This window comes from Rhinoderma darwinii, chromosome 1 (genome assembly GCF_050947455.1).
Source record: "Rhinoderma darwinii isolate aRhiDar2 chromosome 1, aRhiDar2.hap1, whole genome shotgun sequence".
In the NCBI taxonomy this organism is placed as follows: Eukaryota; Metazoa; Chordata; class Amphibia; order Anura; family Rhinodermatidae; genus Rhinoderma; species Rhinoderma darwinii.
This window is the reverse complement of record NC_134687.1, coordinates 26,860,797-26,888,475: the sequence shown is the minus strand read 5'-3', so window position 1 is coordinate 26,888,475 and position 27,679 is coordinate 26,860,797. Positions and strand designations below refer to the sequence as shown.

General features: G+C 44.1%; 1 protein-coding gene across 1 annotated transcript; it reads left to right on the top strand.

Annotated features, from left to right (window-relative positions):
* The first annotated feature begins 255 nt into the window (after positions 1-255).
* SPON2 (spondin 2) lies at positions 256-18,251 on the top strand. The gene is made up of 5 exons (XM_075848925.1): positions 256-472; positions 5,897-6,120; positions 9,084-9,275; positions 13,818-13,992; positions 16,722-18,251. Exons 1-5 carry the CDS (start codon positions 262-264, stop codon positions 16,898-16,900), a joined length of 981 nt encoding a protein of 326 aa, XP_075705040.1. The 5' UTR covers positions 256-261; the 3' UTR covers positions 16,901-18,251.
* The last annotated feature ends 9,428 nt before the right edge of the window (positions 18,252-27,679 follow it).

The following is a 27,679-nucleotide window of genomic DNA, read 5'->3' as shown; positions in this document are numbered from 1 at the left end:
ACTTGTAAGTAACTTTCTCACGTCTCACCTCAATGTTCCTCCTGCTAGCGACATACCCAGCTCTGCTGCGCCGGCACACTCAACCCTGCTACATCTGTCCACATTTTTCACGATTTATTCAATTTGCACTGTGAATGTATTCTCTCTTGCTGTTTCCAGGCAGATTGCTGCTAAATGCATTGCAGATGTTTTTCTATGTAGATAAAGGGAGTCGTGTCTTTATTCATTTTTTTTAAACTTATTCTGCAGAGCGTGGAAAACATGATTCCGACGTACAAATCCTACAAGTTTGCCTTGACCGTGTTATTGATTGTTGGTTATTCCAGCTGTCTTCCCCTGAGTGAAGATCCTATTTGTACTGCAGAGGAGATTGCTAAGTATAGCATAGTCTTCACTGGTAAATGGAGCCAGACTTCGTTCCCCAAGCAATATCCCCTGTACAGGCCCCCGGCTCAGTGGTCATCATTGTTGGGTAAGTAATTATTACATGCTATATATATATATACATATGGGACCTCTAGATCTGACTGCAAGCGATCTCATCTAGATACAACAGCCAAATTTGTCATTTCTCTCTTAGCAGTTGTATCATTTGTGCTCCCCGTGATCATAATATTGGGTACGTTTACCTGCAGACCTATGAAAAACCATAGATAACACATCACAATGAGTGCCAAATAACAAACTCAACTTTGCTGCATTGGAAAAATTACCCTTCTCCGTCTGACATTCTCAGCTCAGCTACATCTGTCAAACTATAGCGCTCTGCTACATCTGACAAACTATCGTCTGATATACTCAGCCCTGCTAGGCAAGCTTCAAGCTTGGCTCTGCAACCGCTGTATGGCTTCCTTCACACAGAGAAACTTAAACTGCATAAAAAAACGCGTTATTAAAACGTAACAAGCGTTCTTTCTGGCGTTTTTCATTTTGTGTAATTTCGTACATGCTTTTTTTTTCTGACGTTTTCAAAGTCCTATAGAGAAGTCTATGGGGGAAAACGCCTGAAAACAACGCCACTGACCACAACATTGCCTTAAAAACACCACAAACCAAAACGCAGTTGTATGTTGTACATTTTATATTTTACTAGATTTTAATCTGGCCGCACTACAAAGCGCAGCAAAAAAAGTCATTAAAAACGCCCAGAAACGCTCTGTGTGAATGCAGCCCATAACTGGTTAGTTGGACTGATTATTATATATTAAACTTTTGCCGCACAGATGTAGCCCTCTTTATCTTGACTTATAAAGCATTAAATACACAGTGGCAGGAAACTTTAACTTGACTTTTCAATGGCTTTTGTTGTGTCATATCATGATTAATAGGGGAAGGGGAGGAGAGCAAAAGTGTGTGGTCTCATGTTATTAGGATAATATATAACTTTTATTGGTTTCATTTAAAATAAACAAATTATAATAAAAAAGTATGTGTGAGTGACCCCTAAACTCACACTCCCCTATGGGCAAAGAACACGTGTAGCATGTATTGTGTTACAGAGTAGAAGCTGTACCAGTGGCGGCTTACAGTAGAGCCCTGGTGCTGTGCAGCCTGCGTGGCCGGAACTGCACCGGACAAGGCGATCGTCTGCAGCGGCGCCCAGAGTGAGTCACACTGGGGCGGCGATGCAGGAGAGACCGTCCGGTGTGAGATACTTGAGGGATTATCCTCCAAAGTAAGGTAGGAGGATGAAGTAGAGCGTTGAGTTACACTCCACGGCTGCTCTAAGCCCAGTGAGAGTTGCGGTAAGATCGCGAGACCTTGATGGCTCACATCCAGAACAGTGCATAGCTTATCCGGATATTACAAGTATCTAGCTACGTACACACTGTTTGAGTTATAGTGGACTGTAAATAGTAATAGGCCCTATTGTTGCACCTAGGATGGTTTAAAAAAAAACTAAGCCCCCGACGCGCGTTTCGCCAGCATTCTGGCTTCTTCCAGGGGTGATATCACGCTGCAGCAAGTTATCAGACTCAAGCTAAACTTGGCTACATCTGTATATTAAAGGTTGCATTGATAGATATGAATGGTATATTTATGGAGTATTGGGTACAGTTTTGGGCACCTGTGTATAAGAAAGACACAGTAAAATTCAGAGACGAGCGACCTTCAGATGTAGCCATCTTTAACTTGACACTTAATGCGTTATTTAGACTGTAGCAAGAAACTTTAACTTGACTTTTTCAATAGTTTTTGTTGTGTTAGGTGATAAGATTTCACACTGTAGCAAGTTATCAAGGTCAAGTTAAAGTTTGCTACATCTGTAAGAAATTCAGGAAAGGATTGGACTGCAGTACCAAGAAAGGTGATCAAAACTAGGGTAATCTAGTCGTTTTAGGGACAACCCACTGTGCAGAAAAGTGTGATTCAGATGTAGTAATCGTTACCTTGACTCTGATAACTTGCTGAAGAGTGATAACTTATCCTTTAAATCATTGAAAAGCCATTGAGAAAGTCAAGTTTCTTGCCGCTGTGTAATTAATGCGCTAAAAGTCAAGGTAAAGACGGCTACATCTGTAGGTCAATAGAAATCTGTCTAAATATCTTCTTAGGGCTCCTACACATGGCAACCTGTCCGCATTACAGACCCGTAGACACTCCGTGTGCTGCTGTATGTTTACTTAGTAATATGGCATGTGATGGAACATGTATCCTCTGTAAGTGTCTATGAAATCGGAGGACCACGGAGGTAGAGTATGGGCCCATATCAGGCAATACGCACTGTATTACAGTTCTGTACAACATGGATCAATAAAATGATCCATAAAACTGGGATCGGTAGCGATCACATTGGTTGGACCACCACTAATTCTGATAAAGAGGGGTCCTAGATCACCATGCTCACCAGTTGTCCTAACACAGTCCCTCCATAAACATGAATGGGAGATATGGGAACAGCCTAGCAAGCTCACCCATATCCCTACTGACCATGGTTTTATGTTGTCTGTGGAAAACTTCTTTAAGATAGCCCAAAATTGGTTAGAAAGGGTCTTCATTGAGGTTACTGGACGAGATCAGGGTAGACTCCAGGTTTATGTGGGCCCTTGGGCGACAGAGACTTAGTAGGCCCGATTGCAGGGGAACTCACGGCGGCAGGAAAATGGCAGAAAACTTCACTTTGTGCCCCCATATAAACGTTAGGCCCTGTTTATGCCCCCATATAGAAGTTAGGCCCCCAGTTTGTATCCCCATACATTTAGTGCTCTCTGTGGATAGTGCCACACAGCCCCCCCAGGTAGTGCCACACAGCCCCCCTCCCAGGTAGTGCCACACAGCCCCCTCCTCCCAGGTAGTGCCACACAGCCCCCCAGTTGGTGCCACACAGCTCCCCTTCCTGGTAGTGCCACACAGCCCCTCTCCCTCCCAGGTAGTGCCACACAGCCCCCTCCTCCTAGATAGTGCCACACAGCCCCCCTCCCTGGCAGTGCCACACAGCCCCCCTCGTTGTAGGTAGCACCTTTGGGGTTCCCCTTAAGAGTGGAATCCCCAGCCAGAGCATTGCCGACGCTCTGGCTGGGGATTCCGCTTCAGGAGAAGCCCCTGACATCACTGTCCATATATGGACAGTGTTGTCAGGGGCAACCCCAGAGCCATAATCCCGGGCAGAGCACTACTAGCACTCTGCCTGGGACTCCTGCTCTGCTCCTGACATCACTGTCCATATATGGATCGTGATGTCCGGAGTAAAGCTGAAGTCCCGGGCTGAGCGCTAGAAGCCCCTAATATCACTGTCCATATACGGCTAGTGATGTCAGGGGCAATCCCAGAGCCAAAGTCCCGGGCAGAGCGCTAATAGCATTCTGCCTGGGACACTGCTCTGCTCCTGACAACACTGTCCATATATGGACAGTCATGTCAGGGGCTTCCCCAGAGACAGAGTCGCGGAGCAGAGCTGCTTCTAGCGCTCTGCCTGGGATGCCTTCTCTCCTGCTGACATCACTGTCTATACGCTAATAATATCTGGTTACTTCATGCAACTTTAAACCTTGTTTGTTTCTTTTAATCATATGTTTATAGGCAGCAGGTTGAACATTTTTATGGTTGAATCGAAAATTTACTTATCTAAGGTCACAAAAACTTGATGATGTGATGTTGAGACTCAAACCAATGGCTAACATTGGTTTCTTAGTGTTAATGCTATTGAGTTAGCATGAAAAAGCTGAGCAGCCTATAGAGATTAGACATGTGTAAGCTTAAAGGGGTTCACCACTTTGGACAATCCCTACTTGTTAGAAGGGTCCTTCGATGGTGCATAATTTATAAAGTGTCCCCCTGAGGGGACCCTCAGTGATTATCTGTATTCTGTGGGGAAACCTGGCAGTAAGTGTTAAATTTCTCTGCAGTGCCACCGCAGGGGAAATTAAGCATTACATAGTGCCAAATTATATCAATGTGTTGTCTGTGTAATACGGGACAGGACAGGTTCTCCAGAGCAGGAGACACTCTTTATAACCGCTCTCTACTCTGGCCATAAGATGAGGATCCTCAACAGAAGACTCAGAATTCCCTAATAGAGTGAACGAGAATGGGTTTTCTAAACTGGACATGGTTGACAATTTTAGCTAAATCATCTGAAAATCAGATGTCATAGGGGCTAATGGTCCCAATATGGTTTCTTTTGGGTACAAAATAGATCAGATAAGCTTGATCTTTCCTTCCCGATACTATTATTTTTCCCAATATACAGATGTAGCCATCTTTATCTTGACTTTTAACGCATGATATACACAGCAGCAAAATCTTTTATATTGATTTTTCAATGACTTTTGTTGTGTGATATTACGCTGCAGCAAGTTATCAGAGCCAAGATAAAGATGGCTACATCCGTAAGTGGCACCACAGGTATACTGATCATAAGTTTGGTCCTATACTTTGTTCTTGCAGAAGAAAAGCCGATGCCAAAAGGGTCTCAGCCAAACGCGCATGTTAATGGTGGAATTGGGCGGAAAGTTATCAGCGGATTGAGCATTCGCACGACAGCTATCTAAAGTGTATGGGCACCTTAAAGAGCATGTGTCATATAATTAATTTTCGTTTCACCAATTAGATTTAAGTATATACTGTAGACAATATGTATTTGGTCTATTTTTTAGCTTGTATTTAATTTTTATTTGTAAAATCTTCCCTGTGGCGGACATTTTTGAGACGCACACTACCTTACTGTACCTCCTGTATAGTCAGTACAGCAGAGTGTGTGCTTTATGGCAGCTGAAATGAATGGGAATTTTTTACAGTCGCCAGGAAGTGATGTAGCACATCCCCCAGGAGAGATGCATACAGAGCCTTATCTATTTATACATGTAGTATTGCTATTCTGCCTTATCTAGGCTTCCAGTAATACAATAGAGCTCTTATTAATTTGCCCACTCTCTAGTGATAATGAGATGACTCTGCTCATCCTGTGCCTGTATATACAGCAAAGCTGAAAAAATACCACAAAAAAAATAAATAGTATATGTGCATAATAAATGCCTGATTTAGATAATATATCATATTTTGATGACACTTTTTTTGATGATACAACAAAGGGGAAGCATTCAATGTTGGTCAACCACCAATCATGGTATACTGATAAGTGTAAGTAGATTCCATAAAAGTGGGATCTCCTGGGAGAAAGCTTTTGTGCCTTAGCTAAAAATATTACATTTACCTATAAAAATACAAGCAATGTTGGCATTGCTGCTATTGAGATAAAGATGGATATCTTAATCTGTTCCAAGTGGTCATTTTCATAGGCAAATATTGAATCTCCTTGGTTACACCGAATAAGTTGAATACATTCCTCTAACCTGATTCTATCTCACATGTTTGTGGATGTGATGTGGTTTACTAACAGTCCAGCTTGAGAAAACCCAGACCTACAAGATGACAATAGATTTGTCTCATCCAACAGGAGTGAGTCATAGCTCTGACTACCACATGTGGAAAAGACTTGACCATGCCAGCAATGGAGTACGTGACTTTGCAGAGAAAGGGGAAGCCTGGGCCCTAATGAAAGAGATTCAGGCAGCTGGGGAGAAAATCCAAAGCGTGCATGGTATCTTCTCAACGCCGTCCATCTCCAGCGGGACGGGACAGTCTTCAACTGAGCTAGAGACACATTCTAGACACCCATACGTAAGTACTGCCAAGTCCTGATGCCTCAAAATGCCCCAATATGCTCACGATACCTTGACCTATATAAAGTTGTAACCCTCAGGTGCTCAAAGATCAGCGATCAAAGTCAGTGATGAATTACAAGGCATAAACCACAAATCTCTGTGTTTTGTATATTGCACATTATATGCCTTTTAGGAGTGATCTCCAGCTGCAACTCCCAGCATGCTCTGACAGTCACAGGCCATAAATTCAGAGTGCATAGGCCATATTATCAGCCCCTGTATGGCTTTATTGTCAACCTCCCATATTGTCATGTTATTTGCCCCATGCAGGGCCGGCTCCAGGTTTATGTGGGCCCTTGGGCGACACAGACTTAGTAAGCGCTTTTGCGGGGAACTCACGGCGGCTGTAAAATGACAGAAAACGTCAATTTGTGCCCCCATATAGACATTAGGCCCTGTTTATGCCTCCATATAGAAGTTAGGCCCCCAGCTTGTACCCTCATAAATTTAGTGCCCTCTGTAGATAGTGCCACACAGCCTCCCTCCCAGGTATTGCCACACAGCCACCCCTCCCATGTAGTGCCACACAGCCCCCACCTCCCAGGTAGTGCCACACAGCCCCCACCTCCCAGGTAGCGCCACACAGCCCCCACCTTTAAGGTAGTGCCCGAAAATCTCCCTCCCAGGTAGTGCCACACAGCCCCCTCCTCCCAGGTAGTGCCACACAGCCCCCTCCTCCCAGGTAGTGCCACACAGCCCCCCTCCCTAGTAGTACCACCACACAGCCTCCCTCCCTGTAGGCAGTCCCTTTGGGGTTCCCTCTAGGAGTGGAATCCCCAGCCAGAGCATTGCCGATGCTCTGACTGGGGATTTTTCTTCAGGAAAAAAACCCTGACATCACTGTCCATATATGGACAGTGTTGTTAGGGGCAACCCCAGAGCCATAGTCCCGGGCAGAGCACTACTAGCACTCTGCCTGGGACTCCTGCTCTGCTCCTGACATCACTATCCATATATGGATAGTGATATCTGGAGCAGAGCTGAAGTTCCAGGCAGAGCGCTAGTAAAGGCTCTGCTCCAGTACTCCGGCTCTGGGGAAGCCCCTGACATCACTGTCATATATGGCTAGTAATGTCAGGGGCAACACAAGAGCCAAAATCCCGGGCTTAGTGCTACTAGTACTCTGCTTGGGACACTGCTCTGCTACTGACAACACTGTCCATATATGATGTTATGGGCTTCTCCAGAGACGGAGTCCCAGAGCAGAACCGCTTCTAGCACTCTGCCTGGGACTTCTTCTCTCCCTCTGACATCACTGTCCATATATGGACAGTGATCTCAGGGGCTTCCCCAGAGACTGGGTCCTGGAGCAGAGCCGCTAGCGCTCTGCCTGCGACTCCTTCTCCTCTCCTGACACCACTGTCCATATTTGGACAGTGATGTCAGGGGCTTCCCCAGAGACAGAGTCCCGGTGCAGAGCCGCTAGCGCTCTGCCTGGGAATCCTTCTCTCCCTCTTACATCATTGTCCATATTTGAACAGTGATGTCAGGGGCTTCCCCAGAGACGGAGTCCCGGAGCAGAGCCACTAGCGCTCTGCCTTCGACTCCTTCTCTCCTCCCGACATCACTGTCCATATATGGAAAGTGATGCCGTGACAACGGCAGCAACAGCACTTGGTGGCTGAGTGGGCCCCCCCAAGGGTAGTGGACCCTGACACTTGCCCAGTTTCGCTGGGCGCTGACGCCGACCCTGGCCCCATGTGGCCTTTTTACCTGCCCTTTAGGTTGCCTTGTTATATGCCACTAACTATTTTTTTTACAATTATTATTATATTTGGGGAACTGTGTCTTCATTTGCTACATAATTGCTATCTCACATAGCCTTATTATAAACCCCCATATGGCCATGTTATCTGCCCTCCCTGAAGCCTTGTTACCTCCCCTCTTCAAGTGGTCTTACATGCCCCCATCCTTTTATTTTTTTATTATTGCATTTGGAAAGTGTGTCTTAATTTGCTAAATAACGCTATTTTCTATCTGCTCCTGTGTAGCCTTTTTATTTGCCCCCCTTGTATGGCCCTATTATAAGCCCCCATAAGGCCATATTATCTGCCCCCTCTCCCCTATGTTGCCTTGTTTTGTACTTTGTATGTGGCCTTGGTATCTGCCCTCTTTTATGCCCTTATTATTAGCCCCCATAAGGCCATGTTATATGCCCCCTTGCCCCTGTGTTGCATTGTTTACTGCCCCTATGTGGCCTAGTTATCTGCTCCCCATCCTTTTTCTGTTTCTCTATGTTTAGGGTGCTAAGTGTCTTATTTAAAAAAAAAAAATCATCTAAACCATGTTTTTTATTTGCCCACCATGTGTTTATTTTGTCACCTCCTATGTGGACTTGTGTCTTTTGTGTTTCTTTTCTCTATATTTGAGGTGCTAAGGGTAGGAAATATAAATATGTTAAACTATTAAATAACACTAATGGCCCAGTGACAACCCACCAAGACTCAATACACAAAAATTTCCATGCTACCTAGCAACAAGTTATCAACAAATACAACATAGAACCGGGACCATAAATCAATCATATCATCACCAACTTCCGGTCCTCAGAGCACAATCCTAACTGATATTTCTGCTTCATCATCCTCTCTCAGCGAGTTTTCTCCATGCAAAGAACTGACAATGTCTCTATAAGAATCTATCAGTTGCTCATTGTCGCCCCCTGCTGTGTAATTCAATTTGCATAAGGAGTGGGGGAAGGGAATTGACAAAACTCGGAGCACAAAAAGCTAGTTGTTACTTTTCAAGAACATTCAAGCATTGTCCTGATTAACAACAAATTTTGCTACAAATTACTACAATACTGCCCCCTATGAACAAGAAATGGTTCTGAACAGGTAGAATAGCTTTGCTATGCCACTTTACTTTGGCTGTAATTGTAAATCTGATTTGCTCTCTGAACCTCTTCTCCATGATCAGGTTTCATTTATGGTAAGAATTGTGCCAAGTCCTGACTGGTTTGTGGGAATCGATAGTATAAACCTCTGTGATGGAAAGACTTGGAAAAAGAGCGTGTCTATAGATCTCCATCCCTACGATGCTGGGACTGACAGTGGATTCACGTTCTCTTCACCAAATTTTGCCACCATGCCACAGGGCACTGTAACAAAGGTATGTATAGTAGCTTCGCCGTTTCAAAATTAAAGGGAATGTATTAGCAGAAAATGTAATATTAGTTAAATATACAGTATATACTGTATATATTTAAAAAATGTTGTGTCTTTTTTTAAGTAGCTATTTATATAGACAAAATCATGGAATATTGTAGCTTTTACACAGGCCACTATAGCACACCTAATAGGCTGATGCTTTCTGTTTTTCTGTAGCTTACGTATTAGCTTTGCTGTATAGATTGGGAAAGAATGAGCAGAGCCATCTCATTAACATTGGAAAGTGGGAGATTTAGTTACTACTCTTTTGGACTGCTAGAGGCCGAGATAAGGCAGGATAGTAACACTATACACACACACAGATAAGGCTTTGTATGCAGCTCCCCTGTCATTTCCTGGTTTCTGGGGGAGGGAGGCTTTATGCCTCATGCACACGACAGTGTGCACTGGCCGAGTCTCGTCAGTAATCCGTGGAAAGATAGGGCATGTTCTATATTTCCACTGATCGGTGAATTGGGTGAGTTTTCACGGACCCGATACACCCGCTAAAGTGAATGGGTCCTTGAAGACTATCGGGTGCCATTTAGATGCCGTTAAAAACGGCCCGAGTGGCACATCGTTAAAGTGCAACTGACATTACTCTATCACTTCCTAGAGGCTGTAATAGTCTATGAAATTTCTTTATACAACCTATAGAATAAAGGGTACAATTAACACAACAAATGATGAAAAATGTATAAACTTTATTGAACAAATTACAATATACAATATAAAAGATGAGTCATGCAAAGCACGACTAAAAAGTCTATCAAATGCAGAGGGCATGTATACATGAATAAAATATGACAAGGACATGAGTATGTAGGTGGTATGTATAAACGAATTCAGTCTATCTGGACAATAGTGTAAAGCATAATGACATAAACAATGTGGTATCAATCTCACAGCTAAATCCAGAGGGCTGAGATGAAATAAAACAGCAACACCAATGCCCCTATGACTAGACACCGTCAGAATAAAGTTAAGCTCACAGTGAGATACAATCAATAGTGTCAGAAAGGGGTTTGGACAGAGTGATATGTAGACAATAAAGACATGCACATACCCATGTAGAGCACCTCTGCAGAGAGAGAACGTCAGACCCGACGTGCGTTTCGGCAGAATGCCTTCGTCCGGGGGTATGAAATTTCTTTGTCAATTGACGGCCATTAATTTCAGCTGCCATAAACCACACACACCCTGTTGCTGTTGATACAGACAATACAGGAAGGAAGTTTGTGCCTCCAATATGGCCGCCCCCGGAAAAGTTTTTATATTTATATATGTAACTAATAGCTACACCATTTAAAGAAAAGAATAAACACATTATATTTCTACTACAAAAAAATAAGTATAAGGCTGGGTTCACACAGAGTTTTTTGCAGGAGGAAAATCTGCCTCAAAATTCCGTTTGGAATTTAGAGGCAGATTTTCCTCTGCATGCACGCCGATTTTCGCGGCGTTTTTGCTGCATTTTTCGCCCGCGGCCATTGATCGCCGCGGGCATAAAACGCTGCAAAATACGCTTTCTCTGCCTCCCATTGATGTCAAAGGGCGGTCAGAGGCGTAAACGCCCGAAGATAGGGCATGTCCCTTCTTTTTCCCGCGAGCCGTTTTTTCCGCTCGCGGGAAAAAAACACCTCCGCCTCCCATTGAAATCAATGGGAGGCATTTTTGGAAGTTTCGTGGCGCGTTTTCTGACGCGGTTTCCGCGTCAAAAAACTTGTCAAAAAACTCTGTGTGAACCCAGCCTAAAGCAGATTTTCTGAAAGGATAAGAAGAACTTAAAGGCATTTTCCAGGAATTTCCATTCTTGCTGCTGTGTCAAGTGAATGGGGCTGAGCTCAGTATAGGCTGTAGTGCCAGGCACAGACTCGTGTGTAAAATTGCTGCTGTATTTTGCTTGTGGGTTTGACTTCTAATTCAATCATAAGGATAATTCAATAATATACACTACCGTTCAAAAGTTTGGGGTCACCCAGACAATTTTGTGTTTTCCATGAAAACTCACACTTATATTTATCAAATGAGTTGCAAAATGACTAGAAAATATAGTCAAGACATTGACAAGGTTAGAAATAATGATTTTTATTTGAAATAATAATTTTCTCCTTCAAACTTTGCTTTGGTCTTGGAATGCTCCATTTGCAGCAATTACAGCATTGCAGACCTTTGGCATTCTAGCTGTTAATTTGCTGAGGTAATCGGGAGAAATTTCACCCCATGCTTCCAGAAGCCCCTCCCACAAGTTGGATTGGCTTGATGGGCACTTCTTACGTACCATACGGTCAAGCTGCTCCCACAACAGCTCTATGGGGTTGAGATCTGGTGACTGCGCTGGCCACTCCACTACAGATAGAATACCAGCTGCCGGCTTCTTCCCTAAATAGTTCTTGCATCATTTGGAGGTGTGCTTTGGGTCATTGTCCTGTTGTAGGATTAAATGGGCTCCAATCAAGCGCTGTCCACAGGGTATGGCATGGCGTTGCAAAATGGAGTGATAGCCTTCCTTATTCAAAATCCCTTTTACCTTGTACAAATCTCCCACTTTACCAGCACCAAAGCAACCCCAGACCATCACATTACCTCCACCATGCTTGACAGATGGCGTCAGGCACTCTTCCAGCATCTTTTCAGTTGTTCTGCGTCTCACAAATGTTCTTCTGTGTGATCCAAACACCTCAAACTTTGATTCGTCTGTCCATAACACTTTTTTCCAATCTTCCTCTGTCCAATGTCTGTGTGCTTTTGCCCATATTAATCTTTTCCTTTTATTAGCCAGTCTCAGATATGGCTTTCTCTTTGCCACTCTGCCCTGAAGGCCAGCATCCCGGAGTCGCTTCTTCACTGTGGACGTTGACACTGGCGTTTTGCGGGTACTATTTAATGAAGCTGCCAGTTGAGGACCTGTGAGGCGTCTATTTCTCAAACTAGAGACTCTAATGTACTTGTCTTGTTGCACAGTTGTGCAGCGGGGCCTCCCACTTCTCTTTCTACTCTGGTTAGAGCCTGTTTGTGCTGTCCTCTGAAGGGAGTAGTACACACCGTTGTAGGAAATCTTCAGTTTCTTGCCAATTTCTCGCATGGAATAGCCTTAATTTCTAAGAACAAGAATAGACTGTCAAGTTTCACATGAAAGCTCTCTTTTTCTAGCCATTTTGAGAGTTTAATCGAACCCACAAATATAATGCTCCAGATTCTCAACTAGCTCAAAGGAAGGTCAGTTTTATAGCTCCTCTAAACAGCAAAACTGTTTACAGCGGTGCTAACATAATTGCACAAGGGTTTTCAAGTGTTTTCTAATCATCCATTAGCCTTCTAACACAGTTAGCAAACACAATGTACCATTAGAACACTGGAGTGATGGTTGCTGGAAATGGGCCTCTATACACCTATGTAGATATTACATTAAAAACCAGACGTTCACAGCTAGAATAGTCATTTAGCACATTATCAATGTATAGAGTGTATTTCTGATTAATTTATTGTTATCTTCATTGAAAAAAACTGTGCTTTTCTTTCAAAAATAAGGAAATTTCTAAGTGACCCTAAACTTTTGAACGGTAGTGTAAATTTCTGGAAAACCGTTTCCAGGAGGATGTAGCAGCTAGGTGCATGGGGTGAAATTCAGAAGATTGGCAATTAAAAGGTTCCCATTAGAGAACTTCTTTGTACCATGGGCACCATCAGGGCTGCTCAAGTGTGTAAATACCCGAGAGATAGACCATGAGGCTGCTATCTGGTCTTTGGAGAGTTGGTCCCATCCTCTTTGTAAAACCTGGCTCTAGAGGAATTTGTCCAAGGGTCATGGAAAGTGGCATGGAGGGGAAATCCAACACCAGGCTCCTCTGTCTTGGGTGGCAAAATCTAGAACCACAATAGGAGACCATATTGATCTTTGCTATCTGGCTCATACTCCAGCCTCCCACCATTTTAATTAATTTGCGATACATTTGAAGCCCTGCCCACAATCTGGCAAGGAACGCCCACAAAACCTCCCAGTAATGGAAATTATGTAGCTCATTTGTATAAGATCCATCATGTGGAGGTCTGATTCGCTGGACAATCCCGTGAAGAACGGGACGGTTAGGAGGTACGCCCTCTCTTCTATGTATGCTGCTAGTCTAACCCCAGGTATATGTGTATATATATGTTTTCTCTTCATCAACAGTGGGCCTCAAGTCTACCCCACCCACCATCCACCACGAGCATAGAGAATGTTTACCCAGATTGACATTTAAGCCCAGTGGGCAACGGTTTCTGCCAAGGTTGGCCTAATGAGTCAGGACACCATTAAAGCAATTAAACTGCAGCTTTAACGACAGGGATACAATAATGGTTGCCATATACCGTTAAAAACCTTTTACATATAGCTGCACTCACATACGTTTCATCTTTCCCTCAAGTAAAGTAGGTGAATAGTTTATGTAAAAGTTGTTTGAACTTTCGGCCTTTCAAGTCATGAAATAAAATTACAAATGTTAAAAATATTTCTCTTTGACAGATTACATCTTCCTCACCAAATCATCCGGCAAACTCGTTCTTTTATCCCCGGCTAAAGAACCTGCCACCAATTGCAAAAGTGACATTTAGGAAACTCAAAGGCAAGATTACATCATTTCTTGATATAGCATCAAATGTGACTACTACAGGGAACGAAATTGAGGAAAATGTCTCAGGTAGGCCGCCTTCTATCCTATCTACTGTAAACAGCTGTGAACATGAAGTAAAATAATTGATTGGAAATATTTTTAGCTTTCGTTATTAATTAAGCGTGTCTATACCCGGAACTGAATTTTTAAGATACAACATACAGTGAAATTCCAGAGATTTTAACACACACTGTTCTGAATCTGTGCCTCATTAAAAATTCCAAGTCTACTGAGAAGTTAGCTACTTCTTCTCTCACAGATATCACCATATATCACTGGATAACACTTCCCAGCATTTCAATTTGCTCAAAAGGCTGCTGACATTATAGGCTGTAAATTAAGGTGAAGGCTCTGGTGTGCCTGATGCATCATGGATGGAAAAATAAACTTTTGGTCTCTAATACTAAATTAGATTCCATACGCACAATAAGAGGGATGGTAAGGGGATGTTTTATCACTTTCACTGTCAGGAAGAGCTGAGAAGGGAAGGGGTTGGAACCACTTGGTGATTAGCCCCATGAGAACTAATATGGCTGACAGGAAGTAGATGTCAGACAGATACTTCCTGTCTCAGAAAGTCTGAAGAACAAATATCTGAGCCTACCATAGAGAGGCTTCATGCACTTTAGGATTCAGGAGCACAATCAAGTTTTCATTTTTGGCTAGAGACATATATAGGGGTTGTCTCTTGACAGTACCCCCGTTTTAAATAGATGCCGGAACGGTGATCAGCTGATCGATGTGGTTCTGGCTTCTCTAACCCCCGGTGTTTGGCTGTTATCACCAGAGGAAGCCGAATCTGACCATACAAATAAATGGATGACCATGGACAGGTCAAGTTGGCCAGATAAGCAGTAGCTCCTACATGGCGACTCTTAGCTCTGGCTCATAGAGGGAGGTTCCCAAGTAGAAGACCCTCACCTATGACCTTGATATGAACTAATAAGGCATACAGACAGTGGTTGTCATTGTGAGACAACCCTTTAAAGAGTCCCGCTACATGACATATTTTGCAGTATGTTGGCATATAACGGCATTAATTATCTACTCCTAATGTCGCTCTAAGGGGTTGTAAGTCATATAGCTCCGACATTGAACCTGGCAGTAACCCAATTCATCCAGTTCCATATCAGCCATATTTATTTAGTCTTTGCTGGAAAACGTTGGGACTAAAAAGAACTATAAAGTCTTGTAGGCAATATTTACTATACAATGTGTTTGCTGCCCCTTTAAAGAAACAAGAGACAGTGCTGGAACATGTATGTAATTATAATTTTTCGTTTTTACTTTCCTGCATCTTGTAGACACGTTCAACTGAAATTTTATGCATGTGATTGTCATTTTATGCAATTTTATGCACAGTAATATCCCCCATTCTTCTAGCGCCCTCTTGTGGCCAAATATAGACATTCTAACATTATTGTAATTCCTTTATGGCTTATGCCCAATACCAACACATCGGTCCCTGCCCCTTTTGGGGACAATATTATCTTCCCACATTAAACATCCACACACTCAATGGGAATTTCATAAGATAATAAAAAATAGTGTAGTACCGTGTTAGCCAGAAACAATATACTGTACATAAGAAGATAATTAATGACTATTTCCCCTCGAAACATAAACTTGGCCATATACGAGTGAATCAAAAGTTAGAGCATTAGCCAAAGTTTGATATTCATGTTTCTTTTACTTACAGAAATTTTTTAGCATTTTTCTCTCCAGTAGCAGCCGCCATTTTTTGCAAAAGTCTACAGGGGGAATATACAAACACATGTAGATGTTTCTCTGGATGTAGCGCAGTCACCACAAAGATCTCTTCCTAGCACATAATTATACTTAGGTACTGTTGGCACCATGTATATATATATATATATATATATATATATATATATATATATATATATACATTCGGTGCCATATAAAAAAAAAATACAGACCTAAATCTTATATTGCAAACCCTCTTTTTGGGATCTTTTTTGGGTTCATTGGAGTTGCAGAGTTAAACTTTTCCGCATGCTGCTCTTGGTTTCTCAAAGAAGAACCACCGCATGAATCCTTGCGTAGACTTGATGAATCTTTTACATGGTGACCAGAGATGTCACTTGCAGGTCCCGAGCCCCCCCCCCCCCCCACCTACCATGTACCATTTATTATACTTGTGACCTTTTATGTGGCAGAGGGTGTTTTGGGCTGCTTCATGCACCAGGCCCAAGTGAGACCGCTACCGCTGCACCCCCTACAGCTACACCCAACTACTGATGACCTGTATATGTATATATTTTTTAAAGGGGTTGTCTTATTATGGTAACATTTTTTTTTTTTCAAACAAGCCATCCTGACTATTAGCTGACTACTGAGGGTCTTCTTCTGAAACCCCCAGCAAATAGCTAATATTACAGGAAGTTGCATCCGCACATTCCCCCTTCCGTGGCCGCTATAGAGGAAATGTAGTATTACATGGCACCCATCAAAATGAATGGCCAACCATATAATATATAGGTTGGCAAAGTCCACCAAAACGGGAGACAGTTCTTGTTAGTGCCTCTCTGCTCCAGGGTACTAAGCTGGAGACCCCATTCCTAGGACGCACGACCCCTTTAATTCTTGTCTAATGCTGGAGACCCCCTTCCTATGACGAGACAACCCCCTTAATTCTTGTCTTAAGCTGGAGACCCCCTTCCTATGATAAGATAACCCCTTTAATTATTTTCCTATATTGTTTTTTCTCAAAGACTTTGATTGGATTCTTACAGAAACACCTTTGGATTGTGAGGTCTCCTCGTGGTCCCCCTGGGGTCTCTGTAAAGGAAGCTGTGGATCCAATGGAGTGAAAAGTCGAACCCGTTACATTCGCATGAAAGCGGCCAACAATGGGACAGCTTGTCCATCTCTCATCGAAGACAAAGAATGTGAACCTGAGAACTGTGTATAGGACATAATGAATGGGAAATAACTTATTTTAGGAATACCATCAATACCTTAGATGTAAATGTTATCTATGACTATACAGTCTTATAGTTTGATGGTTATATCTTGTCTATAACCAGACTCTACCACTACAGTCTTGAAGATAAATAGGAGAATCCGCCAGGCGATCAACTGTTTTGGTTGAGCAACTTAAAGAGCAATTCCAGTCAGACAGAGAAACTCCCCTACCTGTTCAGGTCCATATTCTTGTTCATAGGGGGCAGTGTTATAGCAGTTTGTGCTGGCAGCTTACAGATCTTCTACTTAGATGCCAGGCCAATTGTTGAATGGTCTTAAAAATTTACAACCATTTCCTAACGTGCCAAGAACACTTACCACTTCCATTCACCCATTATGATTGGTAGCGCATATAAAGTGCATTATCCACCAGGGGGCGACATAGAGCAGCAGAGAACGCTCCTCCCAGGGAAAGGACAATATGTCATTTTTGCTCCATCCTAATGCATTATGGAGCTAAAAATAAGATATTTAGATAAACCTAAACCATTTTAAAATAACTATACCAGGCCACACCATCGACTTTAAAATACTTTGCTGATTGGAATTGCTCTTCAAGAAAAAATATGGAATCTTGCAACCAGAACCCATGTTACTAGAACATATGACTCATATGTTACTATCAAAATAATCCAACCCTAGATACCCTATGGTCCTACTATTGACCCGACATGAATAATTTCTCACTTAGGTAACATTTTTAAAAAATTGGGAGCCAATTGTCATTAAATGGGTATTCCGGTTTTAGCAAATAAAGCTTATTCACTATATGATGCACATTGCATAATGCATAATGGCATATAATGTAAACATTTTTTGCCATTTTTAAGATCTCTGCTTGCTGCTAATGAATAGAAACCTATATTTCTTACTTCTAGCGCATGAAAATTTGTTCTGATCATGTGATGGACACAGGTGTACAGCTCATTACCGTTTCAGTATAGTTCTCAGATACCTATCTTGTAACAATCTGTGCAGCAGTGTGCTTCTAACATGACTAGGACAGATTTTCCACCTCTAGAAGTAAACTGTGAATATTTCCATCCAATAACTGCAAGCAGAGATCTGGAAACCGTGAGGGATCGATGTACAAAGTATATTAGACATTGCAGAACTTTTCATTATGAGCTTTATTTGACAAAGCCGGAATACTCCTTTAATTTGCTGAGTGTTCTTGCAGTTTGGTTTACTGGTTGTTTATAGCACCCTCTAGTGGCAGAATACAGAACTGCCATTAAATGGTATTTCTGTCTTTGTATATAGGAGCTCAAATGACATTTTGACATTATGATGAAATTAAAGACCTATTTTACTTTATTATGGATATGGCATTTTTTACTTAACAATTACAAAAAGTGATAGAATTTGCAAAATTAATTTTGAAAACAGGTGTGTGAGTTTTGGTTGCACTAGAATAGTGATGTCAGAAGACAAAGATCACTGCGGTATGAGGTAAGGTAAAGTGAGACATGATCAAAAAGTGTAGGGAAGGTTCAGGAGGCAGCATCTAGAAACACATAGGTGCTCAATTAACAATGTTTTGAGACACAACATGGAGCAAATCTGCGAGAAAAGACATTTCAGACATTTGGACCATTTGTCAATATATTGGCCCATTTTTCTCCTAAATACCAAGTGTGCTGACATTTTTTTTTTCTAAACAAATGAAACAATAACGGGCCCCAAAAATCTAACAGAAGACAAGCCCATTTGGAGGTGACTTTGGAACCAATCACTTTGGAGCGCATTAATCAGCACAGGACATTGGATCTAAAAACGACATAAATGGCGAGATTCACATTAAACATATTATTCCATGTTACATGCTACAAGGTAAAGGCTAGTAAATGGAGCACTTAAATAATAGTGTGATGAATATGCATTGAGAGATGGAGGGAAGCTTGGCTTGAGTACTCATGAACCTCTATGCCCCTTCTCAGTCTTCAGTCCGTTTCAGTGCCATTTTGGCCTTTCAATTAAGGGCCAGTAGCTGAGAACTGACTAGCTCATATGAAGGGCAAACCAGCGTATGTATTGGAACTAATTTGTCTCAAATTACGCTGGTCAATAAAGGGAATGTATTATCAGAAAATGACTTATTTAAATCAGGTTTTTATTATAAACATACTTTCTAAAGACAAATTTGGTGGTGTTTTATTTTATTTTATGTGACTGCACATAAAAAAAAATCTACTAATATTCCAGTTTTCACACTGGCCAATATAGCAGTCTCAATAACTTAATATTTCCTGTTGCTCAATTTTCAGCTTTACTGTGTAGATTGGGACATAATGAGCAGAGTCATCTCATTATCATTAGAGGGGGAAATAAAAGCTCTATTGTATTATTAAAAGCCTAGATAAGGAAGGTTGGTAATACTATACACACACTGAGGCTCTTAATGCACCTCCCTGTCACTCCCTTGTCTCCAATGAGCGGCTACACTCCATCACTTCCTGGAGACTGTAATAATCTGACATTTTTCTGTCAATTGATTCCCATTAAACACAGCTGTCATAAAGCACTCTGTCTATACAAACAAAACAGGAAGGCAGTGAGTAGCACTAATATGGCCGCCCCAGGAATGTTTTTAAAAATAAAATGTATCTAGCTACAACATTATAAAAAGAACTAACACATTATTTCTCTTCTATAGACTTACATTTAATTATTGAAACTACAATCGAACACTTGATACATTTCCTTTAAATAATTACAATGTGGCTTCCAGAAAATACATTTGTTCTTCGTGTCTAAGAACCCATGGAAAGATCACCAATATGTAAAGACGACTGTGTCAAAAAGAGTAGTTAATATTAAATGCTGCAATACCAGACACAGCAGATGGACAGTAGTGGCGCCGTTAAATAAGATACATTAATTCAGGACTCCAATCCTGGGGATAAGGTTTAGTGAAGCTCTGAGTTGAGAATTTTTTTTTGACAGACTTTATGGCTGGCACTCAGGGCCTGTTCACATCTGCGTTGGACGCTTTGTTAGGGGCCTCCGTCGCAGATCCAGCCAAAAATACTGAAAACAATAGTGCAGCATGCTGTGCTATTGTTTCTGGTGAAACCCACGGACACCCTGGCGCAAACCTGACGGAACCCATTAAAGTCAATGGGTTCCGTCGGGTACCAGTGGTGTCCATCGTGCATTGGAACTGGCGCTTCTGGTATTTCCGATGTTCTGCTCCTATGACAGAGCAGAACAACGGAATGCCGGATGCTGGTGTGAGCCCAGCCTCATAGGGGCACCGTGGCTGGCACTGTTATGAGGGTAGATCTCATGGTAAAGAACACATATGAGTATACCTTTGGTTGGTGAGGAACCCTTATATTTAGGACGAGGATGGACAAATAAAATGTTTGTTTATTCACGGTGAAAAAAAATAAAGCTGGATACACTCAGTTAAACTAAAATTTGCTAAGAAAAACACGCAAGCAATAAAATAAAAATGACAAACACTGCAAACAAATGAATACAGCAAACGGTGAGAAAAAAAGAAGAGAGGACCCTGCCCATATAAACTTACAAACTAAAGGAGATAAGATTGCGCACTAAGTTTGTACCTACTGCCATATGCCCATGTAACCCAGGATAGGTCAATCCCATTACACTACATTACAGTACAGGGTTGGACTGACCCAGCAGAAAATAACCCCATTTTGAGCGAATCACTTGCCACCAGTATCTATTTCTTATGGGATGATTCACAAATAACCTGTTAGACCTTATTGATGATATGTCCTGTGTGTACAATGGTAATAATCTGTATAATACAATTAAAAATAGACATGCACATGTTCTGTATAGATGGCTGGTGGGCCTCCGGATAACTTTCTCTGGTGGGCATAAGGAACCATCTCCGGGGCGAGAACCTGTGCAGGATTTCCCCCTACAAAGGAACAGCATTGTTAATAAGCAAAGGGGTTGGGAACTGGCCAATGGGGTATTTAAAGGGAGTGGTGTGGGAAACAAATAGGGGCCAGGGGTCGCATGCGGCCCCTGAGGCTGTCACCTGCAGCCTGCGGGGAGAGAGCAGATGGAAGGAGGAGCGCTCCGGCGCTCCTTCATGACATCAGTCCTTTTCCTGCGCTGCTGACGCATTGGTGATAGGTGAGCAGTGGCTGGACAGTCCCCTGTAGTGAAACCCCCTGTAGATAGCGCCTTACACACACCACTTTTGATAGAGCTACAACCCCCCTCCCTGTAGATAGCTTCCATATTTCCGGTAAGGTTAAACCTAGCAATATTATTATAGTAATCTAATAATATTATAGTAGTGTAGTATTTTTATAGAAATGTAGCATTATTATAGTAATGTAGTAGTGTTATAGTAATGTAGTATTATAGTAATGTAGTATTATTATAGTAATGTAGTAATGTAGTATTGTTATAGTAATATAGTATAGTTATAGAAGTGTAGTATTGTTATAGTAGTGTAGTAGTATTATAGTATTGTAGTATTGTTATAGTAATGTAGTATTGTTATGGTAGTGTAGTAGTATTATAGTAATGCAGTGATATTACAGTAATGTGGTATTGTTATAGTAATGTATTATTATTATTATTATAGTAATGTAGTAATATTATGGTAATGTAGTATTGTTATAGTAATGTAGTATTATTATTATTATAGTAATGTAGTATTGATATGGTAATGTAATAGTATTATAGTAATGTAGTATTATTGTAATGTAGTATTGTTATATTAATGAAGTATTATTATAGTAATGTAGTATTATAGTAATTGTCACGATGGGTGTGTGGACCCACTGGGCTGTACTGCCGTAGCGGGATAGCAGCTGGCCAAAGAGGATACCAAGGCAAAGTCAATAGTTCGAATAAGGATACCTGTGGCAATACAGACAGTAGCGATGGCAGGCCCGGATGCGACCTTGGCAGCAGGCAGACACAAGGCGTGGTGAAATACAGCACGCGTAGTATACGACTCCAACTCTCTACATCACAGGAACAAGGTAGCATGGGATACAGGATACAGGTAGCAGGAACGGAAACACTGGGATCTGGAAAACTCTAAGGGACCATTTGCAAAGACTTACACGAGTAACACAACAAAGCTCAGGCAATGAAGGAAATGGCGGGCCCTTCTTATAGTCCAGGGTGATCATGGGAGCAATCAGTCAATCTAAAACATGTGTGTGCTCTGCTCCATCTACGGCCAGGATTGAGCTCGAGCGCGCACCCTAGTGGTCACTGCAGCACAGGACGGCCGCATGTGCTGGCATCTCTGGAGAGGAAGACGTCTGCAGGATGATAGGTGTCTGCGGTATGCGACAGCGGACGTTACAGTATCCCCCCTCTTATGCCCCCTCTTCTTGGGGCCAGAACGAGAGAGGAACTTCTTAATGAGGGAAAGACCCTTGACGCTCCCCTCTGGCTCCCAGGACCTCTCTTCTGGACCAAACCCCTTCCAATTCACCAAGTAAAAGGCTTTTCCTCTTATACTCTTGATGTCCAAGATCTCCTTGACCTCGAATACATCAGCAGAACCACTGGGGTCAATTGCAGGGCTAAAAGTCTTAGAGTAGCGGTACAAGACCACAGGCTTCAGAGACGCGTGAAAGGAGTTGGAGATTCTGAGAATAGCGGGCAGCTGAAGCTTATAAGAGACCGAGTTGATCCGCTGGAAGATCTCAAAGGGTCCGAGGAACCTGGGAGCGAATTTGCACGACGGCACCCTCAGCTGGATATTCCTTGAAGACAGCCAGACCTTGGTACCTGGAAGAAACTGGGGAGGCTCTCTTCTTCTTGTGTCTGCCTTTCGTTTCATGCGGTCGACCATCAGCAAAATAGAGGATCGGGTTTGCTGCCAGATCTGTAGGGAGTCCCTGAATGCAGAGTCAGCTGCAGGCACCTGGGATGTAGCGGACACAGGGAGAGGAATTCGTGGATGTTGGCCGTAGACAATAAAGAACGGTGTAGAAGCAGTGGACTCACTTGTGTGGTTGTTATATGAGAACTCGGCCCAAGGAAGAAGCTGCACCCAGTCATCATGCTGCCTGGAGATGAAATGTCGTAGATAGTTCTCCATTATTTGGTTGATCCTCTCGACTTGGCTATTGGACTGGGGATGGTAGGCTGAGGAAAAGTCCAACTTTACATCAAGGAGTTTGCAGAGGGCTCGAGGTGAACTGAACCCCCCGATTCGACACGATATGTAGAGATAAGCCATGCAGGCAGAAGATGTGTTGGCTGAAGAGGTCGGCCAGTCGAGAAGCAGAAGGTAGACCGATCAGCGGAATGAAATGAGCCATCTTCGAGAATCGGTCCACCACCACCCAGACCGCACGGCATTCAGCAGAGGGAGGCAGGTCCGTGACAAAGTCCATTGCTATATGCTGCCAGGGAGAATTGGGCACAGGCAGCGGCTGGAGCAGGTCAGCAAACTTGGAGTGTGCAACCTTGTTAACTGCGCACACCATGCAGGACGAGACAAAGTCCAAGAAGTCTTTGGGCAGCGTGGGCCACCAGAAATGATGGACAATCAGGTCTCAGGCTTTACAGGCACCCGCATGACCTGCCAGTCTGGAGCTGTGTCCCGAGCTAAAGATTCTCCTTCTGTCTGCCAAGCGCACAAAAGTCCTCCCCGGAGGGATGTCTCTTACTTGCAGAGGGTTGACAGAGATAATGCAAGACGGATCAATGATATTTTGTGGAGACTCCATGGTGTCCTCTGTCTCGAATGACCTGGACAAGGCATCGGCCCTTACATTCTTGTCAGCAGGGCGGTAGTGGAGCTCAAACTGGGCAAAGAACAGAGACCACCTGGCTTGACAGGGGTTCAGTCGTTGGGCCGTCTGGAGATAGGTGAGGTTCTTGTGGTCAGTAAATATCAGGATGGGATGAACTGCGCCCTCTAGTAGATGTCTCCACTCCTCCAGATTTCCAGTCCAGAACTGGGGCATGTAGTCGGAGCCAGGGCAGGCCCAGCAGCACAGGGTTGACGGCCTTGGACAGGAGAAAAAACGACATGAGCTCGGAATGAAGAGCTCCCACTTGGAGCCTCAGTGGTTTGGTCACAGCCACAATCGGGTCCAGCAAAGGCAGTCCATTCACTGAGGCAACGATCAAAGGCATCTCCAGGAGGGTTGTGGGTAACTGGAGAAGATCCACCAGGTATGAAGTTAGCTGCGGAGCCAGAGTGAGTCCAGATAGGCAGAGACCCAGTGCGTCTTTTCGCTGGACACTTTGGTCACGGGGATGGAAAATTTAGAAGAAAGTCCTTCGTCACCCAGAGTTGTCTCTCCAACCAACCTTAGGCTCTGGGGCTTTTGGGCGCACAAGATGGCCTCCGTGGCCATAATACAGACAGAGTCCCGAGGTGTGTCTGCGTTGTCTCTCCTGGGTAGACAGCTTGAGATGGTCCATCCTCAAAGACTCCTTTGGAGGAACGGCTTATAAGGGCAGCAAGGGTTGCTGCAATGTAGGATTCGGACTAGGGAGTCCTCTCTCCCGACGAGCCTCTTGGAACCGTTCTTGGATCCTTATGTCAATCCGGGCAGCCAAAAGGATGAGGTCATCTAGGCTAAATGGCAGTTCTCGGGCGGCAAGCTCGTCTTTAATCTAAGGGGACAGTCCCTGCCAGAATGTAGCCGCGTACTCGCCCACGGAAGTGTCTCCCTGGCGAAGGTTCATCAGGGAAGCAGCTGCCAATGAGACTCATCCAGGCTCCTCAAACACCGTGCGAAATGTCCGTAGGAACCCCTGGAAGTCACGGGTCTCTGGTCCTTGTCGTTCCCAGATAGGGTTTGCCCATGCTAGTCCCCTGCCAGTGAGGAGAGAGACAATGAAAGCGACCCTTGCGCCATCCGTAGGAAATGCTCTGGCATACAGACTGAAGTGGATCTGGCACTGGTTCAGAAATCCCCTGCAGGTCCTCGCGTCGCCGTTATAGCGATGAGGTAGTAACAGAGAAAATCGGGGATCAGCGCTACCAGGAGGTGTAGTCGGAGGGTCCGTACTACCCAGAGGTGTGGTAGGAGGAACAACAGAGGCAATAGGAGCAGGTGCTGGGGAAACAGCAGCTTGCATATCCAGCCTGTAACGATGGGGGTAGGGAAACGAACAAGTGAGCCCTAATCTACCCACCACTCTGTCCCTGCCTACTTGCAACGACCCGCCCTAGGCGACGGGGTACAACTGGGCGGCGGTCCCTACGCTCAGTAAGTGCACGAGACAAACATAAAAGGGAATGCAAAGCAAAGGGAAAGGGGCAGTTGCCCACGGCAACACCGTGAGCAACCAGAGTGGTGAACGAGCCAAGTCAAACCAGGAGAGCACGAGGTACCAAACGCAGAGCAGGAGAGTAGTCAGTAAGCTAGGGTCAGTATGGAGCAGGATCAAATAGTAGGAGCTGTAGCTGGGCCAGGAAACCACACGGAAAGAATCACAAGCAAAGGAGGGACAGGAAAGGCAGGAATAAATAGACAGAGGGCGGGAGCTAGCTCCGTCTGGCCAGGCTGCGATAGGCTCTCCCACTCCTAAGCCTGCCATCCTGAGTGGTGGAAGATGAAGTCAGTCTCAGAGACGTAGATTCAGGTGCAGACTGATTACCTATGGGAGTTAACCCCGAAGCTGTGCCTGGCAGATCCTTTACAGTACCCCCCCTTTTATGAGGGGCCACCGGACCCTTTCTAAGTGGACCTGGTTTACTGGGGAAACGAAGGTGGAACTTCCTGACCAATACCCCAGCGTGAACATCCCGGGCGGGTACCCAAGTCCTCTCCTCAGGCCCGTATCCTCTCCAATGGACCAGGTACTGGAGGGAGCCTTGGACCATCTTGCTGTCTACAATCTTGGCCACCTCGTGAGAACGGGAACAGGAGGTTTCCTCGAGGGAGCCAAGGACGGGGAGCAGCGTTTAAGGAGCGAGGCATGAAACACGTCGTGTATACGAAAAGATTGGGGTAACTCCAGCCGGAAGGAGTCAGGATTGAGGACTTCAATGACCTTATACGGCCCAATAAACCGGGGAGCAAACTTCTTGGACGGGACCTTAAGACGCAAGTTCCTAGACGATAACCACACCAGATCCCCGACCATAAACAAGGGGTTAGCAGAACGTTTTCTATCAGCCTGAGTTTTTTGTACGCTCTGAGACGCCTCTAGGTTCTTCTGAACCTGGGCTCAGACTGTGCACAGTTCCCGATGAACGACCTCTACCTCGGGATTGTTGGAACTACCAGGTGAAACGGAGGAGAACCGTGGATTAAACCCAAAATTACAGAAAAAGGGGGAGACCCCTGACAAGTTACTGACCCGGTTATTAAGGGAAAATTCAGCGAGGGGAATGAATGAGACCCAATCATATTGACAGTCAGAGATAAAACACCTTAAATATTGTTCTAGAGATTGATCAGTCCTCTCAGTTTGGCCATTGGTTTCAGGATGGAAGGCGGAGGAGAAGGACAGATCAATCTCCAACTTTTTACAGAAGGCTCTCCAAAACAATGAAACAAATTGTACCCCTCTGTCCGAAACAATATTGACAGGGACCCCATGGAGACGCAGGATGTGTTTGACAAACAAGGTAGCTAACATCTTGGCGTTGGGTAGTTTCTTGAGGGGCACAAAGTGGCACATCTTACTGAAGCGGTCTACTACCACCCACACCACCGACTTGCCTTGGGATGGAGGCAAATCGGTGATAAAATCCATGGAGATATGTGTCCAAGGTCTCTGGGGAATGGGCAACGAATGTAGTAAGCCCGCTGGTCGGGACCTGGGAGTCTTGGACCTAGCACAAACCTCACAAGCGGCGACGTAGGCCTTAACGTCTTTAGGCAACCCAGGCCACCAATAGTTTCTGGCAATGAGGTGCTTGGTACCCAGGATGCCTGGATGACCAGATAGTGCGGAGTCATGATTTTCCCTAAGTACCCTTAGCCGGTATTGCAGTGGAACAAACAGCTTGTCCTCAGGAAGGTTCCCTGAAGCTGAACCTTGATCAGCCGCAATTTCAGAGTCTAAATCAGAATCAATAGAATAAATGATTATACCGGGAGGCAAAATACAAGCAGGATCTTCCTCCGAAGGAGGGCTGGCCATGAAGCTACGCGACAGTGCATCGGCCTTAATATTTTTAGACCCAGCCCTATAGGTAACCAAAAAGTTGAATCTGGTAAAAAATAGCGCCCATCGAGCTTGTCTCGGGTTTAGCCTCCGGGCAGATTCTAGGAAAACCAGATTCTTGTGGTCGGTAAGGACCGTTACCTGGTGCCTAGCCCCCTCCAGGAAGTGGCGCCACTCTTCAAATGCCCATTTAATGGCTAAGAGTTCGCGGTTGCCAATATCATAGTTACTCTCAGTGGGCGAAAACTTCCTGGAGAAGTAGGCACAGGGGCGGAGATGGGTGAGGGACCTGGTACCCTGGGACAAGACAGCCCCCACTCCCACCTCGGATGCGTCAACTTCCACGATAAATGGCTCCATTTGGTTGGGCTGAACCAGCACCGGGGCCGAGATAAAGCACTTCTTAAGGACCTCAAAAGCCTGGACCGCCTCAGGAGGCCAGTGGAGGAGATCAGCACCTTTGCGAGTGAGGTCCGTAAGAGGCTTAGCGATGACCGAGAAGTTAGCAACAAATCTCCTGTAATAATTAGCGAACCCCAAAAAACACTGTAACGCCCTCAGGGAGGCAGGTTGGACCCATTCCGCCACAGCCTGAACCTTGGCGGGGTCCATGCGGAATTCATGAGGA

Coding starts and splice junctions, on each gene's coding strand:
- SPON2 (XM_075848925.1), top strand. CDS start 262: ATGATTCCGACGTACAAATCCTACAAGTTTGCCTTGACCGTGTTATTG. Junction 473..5,896: donor TCAGTGGTCATCATTGTTGG/GTAAGTAATTAT, acceptor CTCATCCAACAG/GAGTGAGTCATAGCTCTGAC. Junction 13,993..16,721: donor AATTGAGGAAAATGTCTCAG/GTAGGCCGCCTT, acceptor GGATTCTTACAG/AAACACCTTTGGATTGTGAG.